The following is a 7,915-nucleotide window of genomic DNA, read 5'->3' on the forward strand; positions in this document are numbered from 1 at the left end:
ACGGTGACCGTAGTAGGCAGCACCTGCCCAAGGGCCGGGCGGGACACGGAGGGCCGGGGAGGGAGGACAGGAAATGGATGATTGGGGCAGGCCCGGGGGGGTTTCCCCCCCAGAAAAGTGTTGGTTGAACCTCGCTGACCCCGTGTCCCGTCTCCTGGTGGCGGCGAGCGGCGGGGAGCGCGGTGCCGTCGGCACTCCACGGGGACCAGCCGTCCGTGGGGCGTGCACACGCCGTGGGACCGGGGCACAAGGGAGGTGCCTCGGGCGACCACCGGGGTAGGTCCGTGCTCGGCGAGCACCACACGCTGGAGGCGCCCGCGTGAAAACCTCGCTCTGAAAATGACGCGTGGCGTGGCCCCTCGTGTCTCGTCCACGCAAGAACTTTTGGCAGCGGAGCTGGAGGCGGGCTGGCGGGAAAGCCGCCCCGGCGGAGCTTCGGCGGCCCCGGGAGCTGGGCGGGAGGGCTGGCCCGGGCGCGGAGAGTGGGGCAGCTCTCCCAGGACGGTCCCCGCGATGCCTTGGCAGAAGCCTGCTGCGGACTTGCCCGGTTGTTTTGTTTCAACTCACTGGTCTACACCTAATTGGGAGGAGAGAGACGAGAAAATGAGCATCAAATTATAAAATTCCTGGGTGCCCAGTTGTTTACAAACGGGAAACAAAAGGCACAGCTTCACTTCAGAGACACTGACTTCCCTCCCCGCAACCCTCGCAGAAAAGGCAGTATTGTTCTTTCCTTCGCCTGCACCTCGAAGAAAGGGGAAAAAAAACCCCCAAACCTTAGGAAGAATCTCCACTCTTTCATGGACAAAGTTTGCGCCCCCCTCCTCCTCTCCTCCTCCTCCTCCTCCCCCCTCCCTCCCCTCCCCATCCCCCTGCAGAAGGAGCTCTTGATACGCCGCTAAACTAACGAAACGAGGTAACTCCTGCTGCGCCCCTTGTCTCAGGGCACTGGATATCCTGTTTATGCTGCTGCTGTGTATATGTTTATGTGCAGGAGCCCATCCCCCCTCTCCTCCACACCCCCACGCAGAGGAATATTTCCAGGCAAGGAGCCTTTCCAGCGCTCACGTTAAACACGATGATTTATAAACAACTCGCAGAAGAAAGCTGTTTCTTGTTAGTAGTAATAAATTCCCCGGTCCGCCCTATTGTGTTATTTCGATGAAGATAGTGGGAGCCTGCGACGCGCACCTACCCCCGTGAGCAGTTTATTTTCAAGACAAAGCTACGGCTTTCAGCTCAAAAATGGGCAGCGAACTCTTTTCGCGTCGGCCAGCCTGGCGCTGCTCATTCCTAGGAAATCCGAATCCAGTTCCAGGGTCTCCTTCCTTCCTGTCCGGGCCGCAACTTCTTTTCTTTTCCCTATCCCCCTCTTTTTTCCCTATTTGTTTTTTCCTTTTTCCACCACCCTCTCATGCCCATCTTCCGCATCCATGCAGAGTCGCCAGCGCCGCTGAGGCGGTCCCGCAGACACCCCGTCCCCACGGGACGGGACAAGCGAAACAAAACCACCTCCGCAGCGCCGAGGTGCGAAGCCCCGACATCCCCGGAGGAGTGGTGCGCCCCGGCGACCACCGGGTGCCGGGAGCGGGGCAGGGCCGCTCCCCGCCCCCGGGGGCGCGGCGCTCCCGGGCCGCTCCGGCGGGGCTGGCTGCGAGGCGGCGCTCAGAAAGTTGGGGGCGGGCGGGCGAGCACCCCCCGGCCCGCAGCGCCCGCTCCGGGGCGGTGCGGCCGCGCTCCGCGCAGAGACGCGCGTCGGGGCGCGAGCAACAGGAGCCGGCGGGCGCCCGGGCAGCGGCCGCATCCTCCCGCCGGCGGTGCGGTGCGAGGCGGGGCGGGCCGGGGCGGGGCCGGCGGCGGGGCGCCCCTGCCCACCCCAGCGCTCCCCCCGCCCCGCGGCCGCCGCTCCCCCGCGCCCCGTTCCCCCTCGGAGTTGGGTTGGAGCGGGGGCGGGCCGGGGGCGGGGCCGGGGCGGGGCGCGGCCGGCGGGGCGCGCCAATGGCGGGCGGCGGCGGCGGCGGTCGCCGGGAGCGCCGGCGTCCGTCAGGGCGCGGGGAGCCAATGGCGTGCGGCGGCGGGGCGGGGCGGCCGCGCGTGCCTTCGCAGTGGGCCCCGCCGCGCGGGCCGGGGGGGCGCGGGCGCCGCGCGGCGCCCGAGGCGAAAAAGTAGCTGTCAAATGCGCGGCGCCTTTAACCGGCGCGATCAGTGCGGCTCGGCGAGTCATGGCGACCGCAGCCTCCAACCACTACAGCCTGCTCGCCTCCGGCTCCCCCATGGTGCACGCCGAGCCGCCCGGCGGCATGCAGCCCGGCGGCGGCTACCGCGACGCCGGCGCCCTGGTGCAGGCGGACTACGCGCTGCAGAGCAACGGGCACCCGCTGAGCCACGCTCACCAGTGGATCGCGGCGCTGTCCCACGGCGGCCCCGGCGGTGGCGGCGGCGGCGGCGGCGGCGGGGGCGGCGGCGGCGGCGGCGGCGGCGAGGCGCCCTGGTCGGCGGGCGCGCTGGGCCAGCCCGACATCAAGCCGGCGGTGGTGCAGGCGGGCGGGCGCGGCGACGAGCTGCCGCCGCCGCCGCAGCACCCGCCGCCGGGGCGGGCGCCGCACCTGGTGCACCACGGCGGCGGCGGCGGAGGGCACCACGCGGCGGCGGCGGCGGCGGCGGCAGCGGCGTGGCGGGCGGGCGGCGCGGCGCACCTGCCGCCCGGCATGGCCGCGGCCAACGGCGCGCAGGCGGGGCTGCTCTACTCGCAGCCGCCCGGCTTCACCGTCAACGGGATGCTGGGCGCCGGGCAGCCGGGGCTGCACCACCACGGCCTGCGCGACGCCCACGAGGAGCCGCCGCCGGGACCGCCGCACCACGGCCCCGAGCACCCGCCGCCGCCCCACGGCCCCCACCCCGGGGCGGCCGGGCCGGCACCGTCCGCCGCCGCCGCCGCGCCCCCCGGGCCGCCGCCGCACCACGACCCGCACTCCGACGAGGACACGCCGACCTCGGACGACCTGGAGCAGTTCGCCAAGCAGTTCAAGCAGAGGCGCATCAAACTGGGATTTACCCAAGCGGACGTGGGGCTGGCGCTGGGCACCCTCTACGGCAACGTCTTCTCGCAGACCACCATCTGCCGCTTCGAGGCCCTGCAGCTCAGCTTCAAGAACATGTGCAAGCTGAAGCCTTTGTTGAACAAGTGGTTGGAGGAGGCGGACTCCTCCTCGGGCAGCCCCACCAGCATAGACAAGATCGCGGCGCAGGGCCGCAAGCGGAAAAAGCGCACCTCCATCGAGGTGAGCGTCAAGGGCGCGCTGGAGAGCCACTTCCTCAAGTGCCCCAAGCCCTCCGCCCAGGAGATCACCTCGCTCGCGGACAGCCTACAGCTGGAGAAGGAGGTGGTGAGAGTGTGGTTTTGTAACAGGAGACAGAAAGAGAAGCGCATGACTCCCCCGGGAGGGACGCTGCCGGGCGCCGAGGACGTGTACGGGGCCAGCAGGGACACGCCGCCGCACCACGGGGTGCAGACCCCCGTGCAGTGAACTCGCGGCGGGGGCGCCCGGCCCCTCCTCCTCCTCCTCTCCTCCTCCTCCTCCTCTCCTTCCCCCAACTTTTGATTGTCCTTTTTTTCTTTTTTTTTTTCTTTTTTTTTAATTTTATTTTCTCCTATCTTTAACAAAAAAGACAAAAAATCAAAAAAAAAGAAACAAACGCGAAAAAAAGAAAAGAAAACAAAAAGCGAGCGAGCGAGAGGGCGAGCGCGAATCACAGCGGACAGACAGATAGACAGACAAAGCACCTGCACCACACGGTCCCTTAGACTGTAGGAGGTGTGATGCTGTATTTTGACCTTTCCAGGCGAGTGCCCGTGCACGGGAGTGGAGTGGGTACCGCGCCGGGCAGGCAGGTGGGCAGCGGCAGGGCAGCGGCAGGCACCGGCAGGGCAGCGGCAGGCACCGGCAGGGCAGGCGCAGCGCGAAGCGGTTCGCACAAAACTCCCTCACTCGCTGGCCAAAACAGACGGCGCTGCCCTGCCGGGGAGGGGGCGGAGGAGAAAGGGGGCACAGCCACCTCGGGTCCCCTCCGCAGCCCCCTCCCGCCACACAAAGGCAGATTGCATTGTGGAATGTCGCTCGGTGTTGGCACATGCTGCTGTGTTTATTTTCTGTGGATCCCCTGTATGAATATATGTAAAAAAAAAAAAAAAAAAGGAAAAAAAAAGGAAGAGAACTGAAAAGCTATCCCTTTTGATGTAGACAGTATTTAACCGTACCAATTTGCACTGCAAGAAAATCGAAGTTTACATAAACAAAATGTTTATTTTTTCTTTTTTGCCCCTTCCTTTCCGACCTTAATTTTGCAAATGACTTGCATTTTCCACAGTGAGCGTTAGTCAACCAGTGACCGGTCTACAATATGTTACTGTGTTTTAGCCTTTGCTTTATGTGTATATGTGAACTTTTGTTATAAACAAGTATTCTTAAATACGTGTAACGCTTATTTTCTCCTTTTACCATAGCAAAAAGAATTAGTATATGTGTGTGTATGTACACATGTGCATGCGTGCATAGACATACATATATACACATATATATAATCTCTCTATATACACATATAGATGCACCTCCAGCTTCCATTCTCCAGAGATGTGACTCTCGTAATTGTTTAATACATGCCTTCAATGGCAGGAGTCGAGTTTGGAGAAGGGAGAATAATGCAAATCAACAAAGTAAACTTCATTTTCAGGCAGTGTGTCCGGGGGTCGAGGTGCAACCAAAGGGGGAGGAAAAAGATATGTGCAACCCTTCCAGACCGTGTCAGTGCGGGCAAGCAAGGCCTGTTGTGGGGAAGGCGGAGAGGGAACAACATGTTTCCAGAGTTTTCCCAGAGAAAGTGGCATTTCCTTGAGGGGGAAAGGGAATTATTTAGCTCCCCCACCACCGCCCCCTCAGCGCCCTTTCCTTCCCCTCCTCCCCCCCCCCCCCCCCCCCCCCGCGGCTCCCCTGCGTGCCTTTGGCATCCCCGGTCTCGCCTCCCGGGCCGATATCAGCCTCTAAACTTTCTTTTATTGAGCAGTTTTATGTCAAGGCAGAGCCAAGGAGAGCCAGAGGAGCTGCTGGGCCCGAGGCAGGGATCGGGTGCTTACACCTGCCTGTAAACACACGCTGCCCCCTCCTCTCCACAGAGACCGCGTGCATTTCTTTTTCACTTTACTTTTCATATTTATTTTTTTTTTCTATTTGTATCCAGCCCCTCTCCCTTCCCATCCTCCCCTTGTCCTTTGGTCGGATTGTGGTATAATTTATTGAAGGAAAGGACCAGTTTTAACTTGGGCAGCCTTGTGTCTTTCACTGGGGAATGAAATGAAGTGGGAAAAAAAATGCCATTTTTCAATCCGTGTTTCCCACCCCCCCCTCCCTTCGCTAATAGTTTTAAAGTGAATTTCGTGACATTATCTTGATGAGAAATGGTTAACTTTCCAAAATAAAAAAAAGAGAAAAACCCACGGGGACAAAAAGGAAAAAAAAATGGAAAACAAAAAGCTCTGAAGGGAAGCAGAGGAGCGGGACCTCGGAGCAGCGCATGTATGTGCGTGTGTCTGCGTGCGTGTTTGTGTACTTATGCACACACACAGCTATGCATATACATTAGAGGAACTTTATGATAGTTATAAATTCATAAAGGGATCATTTAGTCAGCACAGACGGGTGCTATAGAGACAAAGCATTTTTATAATCTAAAAGTTTACTTAGTTGAGTGTTGGACAATTATGGAGAAAAAACAGTGAAGCATTCTCTCGCAGAACTCTCCTATAAATATTGCATTCAGTAGCTAAGGCTTTAGAATATGTTTCTCATTGTCTTTTAAAATGCCTGTGACACTGGGTTTTCTTTCCTTCTTTCTTCTCCCTTTCTTTCTTTCTCCCTTTCTTTCTTGCTTGCTTGCTTTCTTTCTTCTTGGTAAGACAGATGATGATTTCTAAGAGGCACATGCATTAGCCTTTTTCCTGGTTTTCCAACAACTGTTAAAAAGATACGGGCACCAAGCTTTTCTCTTTTCTTTCTTTTTTTTTTTTTTGGTTTGGTTTTTAAAATTTTTTGTTTGTTTGTTTATGTGTTGAGCTGCTTGTTATTTAAAAGTGTTGAGGACTAGCGCCTAGTGAAGTGAATCAGATCAGGGCAGATCCAGTGGTAAAGGGAGGAAATGAACTTTCAGACACTTATTAATATGTGCGTAAGGTCAGACAACGGAGTTGAGAGGATGTTTCAGAAAGCCTCAAACTCCAAATAGGTTTACTAAAAAAAAAGTTACCAAGCAAACCTTACCACTATGTATATATGTTTAATATTTGTCCTTTGAAATGCAGAAATAGTTTCAATGTTTTCTTTGTCTATTTTTCTTTTTTTTTTTTTTAAATGCTACCCAGGGAAATATTTTCATATCATTTTTAAGTGGCCTGCCTCAATGTATATTTATTTCTTTTAAAGCAAACAGGTTCTGGAAACTGTTTTTCTGTAGCTTTAAATGAGTAGGTGAACAAAATCTATATGGGATGTAATTTTTTTTTTGTTCAGTCTCTTTAAAAATACTTTGTTTTGGTACATTTGGATGTGCTTGTGGGGAAAAATAAAAACGCAGAGATCCTTATATATTTATGTTAAAGTAATATTTTATTATCTACATAAAACAGAAATGCACAATACCTTCATAGTTTCTTCTAATTATTGAAATATCGTTATTTTATTTTTAAAGATAGCACAGATTTGCATAGTTCTTAAGATTCGGAGGGAGAGACCCCAGTACCTATACTGAGCTGAGTTTTGTGTAAAAGCACCGCCGTTCCTTTCTATTTCATGGAATTTTTGGAATAAATTTGATGCCTATATCGAGAGGCTCCACGCTTATAACTTTCAGGGTCTTGAAGGAGAGCCTCGGGAGCTGTGTTCATTGTGTCTCTCCGCAGATGAACCACAGCCGTGTGTTTTGGAGCATTGATTTCTGTGCGGGTAGGGCTGTCCTGCCTTTGATGATGGTGGGGAGATCTCAAGTTTTTTGCATGCTCTGGCGGAAGGCAGGGGGGAGAAGAGGTTCGACTCTTCTCGGTCCCTTTTTATAATTTAACATCTGACTCCTTAAAAAAAAAAAGAGAGAGAGAGAGAAGGAAAAAAGCAAAACAAAAAGGCGGGGCTTAATGATGGGAGTACCGTTTGAAGGAGGAAGGGAGAGCGCGGCTGCCCAGCGGGGCTGCGCACCCTCGGGCCGGGCCGGGCCGGGCCGGGCCCCGCGGCGATGGCCCCGGTTTCACGTTCGGTGTCTGCGGCTCCGTGCGGTGACGGGCGAGTCGGTTTTCCCGGAGGGGTCCCGGCTGGGGACCCGCGGGGCTGGCGCGCTGACAAGCGACATCCAAGTGCGCGGTGTTCGCCCGCGCGGCGGTGTGTTCAGGTCCTTCTTGGCTGGCTCGTGTTCCTAAGCGCGATATCCTGCTCTGCTCCCCCCTCCCCGCCCTCCTTCACGATAGTTTCTAAGTTTATTAGATTTAATCATCTTTTCTAACTTCTAGTCAATATTACACTCATCCCGAACAGATTCAGCTAAATGATCTTATCAATAGTTTCGAAGAGAAGTGACAGAAAGAAGAAGTGTTTTGTGACCGCAGACGTGCTGACGGGTAAAATGTTGAAGCTGGGTATGGATTTAAAAGTCCTTGGTCAATAGCCCGCGGAACGGGATGCGGAAAGCGAGCAGCCTCTGCCCTCTGCAGGACACTCGGGTGGGCGCCCAGGGAATATTTCGCCTTTGACGACAGGGCCCCGCTCTCGGGGAGCGCTCCCGTGTCGGGTGGACAGGAGGTGACTTGCATGGACGGTGCCTGGCTCGGCGGGGCAGGCCGGCGCCCGGGGATGGCCGGCTCCGCCGGTGGCGGGGTGGT

The 7,915-nt window shown here is 56.6% G+C and overlaps 1 protein-coding gene across 1 annotated transcript; it reads left to right on the forward strand.

The window, feature by feature from the left end:
- Positions 1-2,222: 2,222 nt before the first annotated feature.
- On the forward strand, positions 2,223-3,527 carry POU3F2 (POU class 3 homeobox 2; the record flags this gene model as incomplete). The annotated part of the gene is made up of 1 exon (XM_084202193.1): positions 2,223-3,527. The coding sequence occupies one exon, from the start codon at positions 2,223-2,225 to the stop codon at positions 3,525-3,527; it is 1,305 nt and encodes a 434-aa protein (XP_084058319.1).
- Between the last annotated feature and the right edge of the window lie 4,388 nt (positions 3,528-7,915).

This window comes from Fringilla coelebs (assembly GCF_963513975.1).
Source record: "Fringilla coelebs genome assembly, chromosome: 3".
In the NCBI taxonomy this organism is placed as follows: domain Eukaryota; kingdom Metazoa; phylum Chordata; class Aves; order Passeriformes; family Fringillidae; genus Fringilla; species Fringilla coelebs.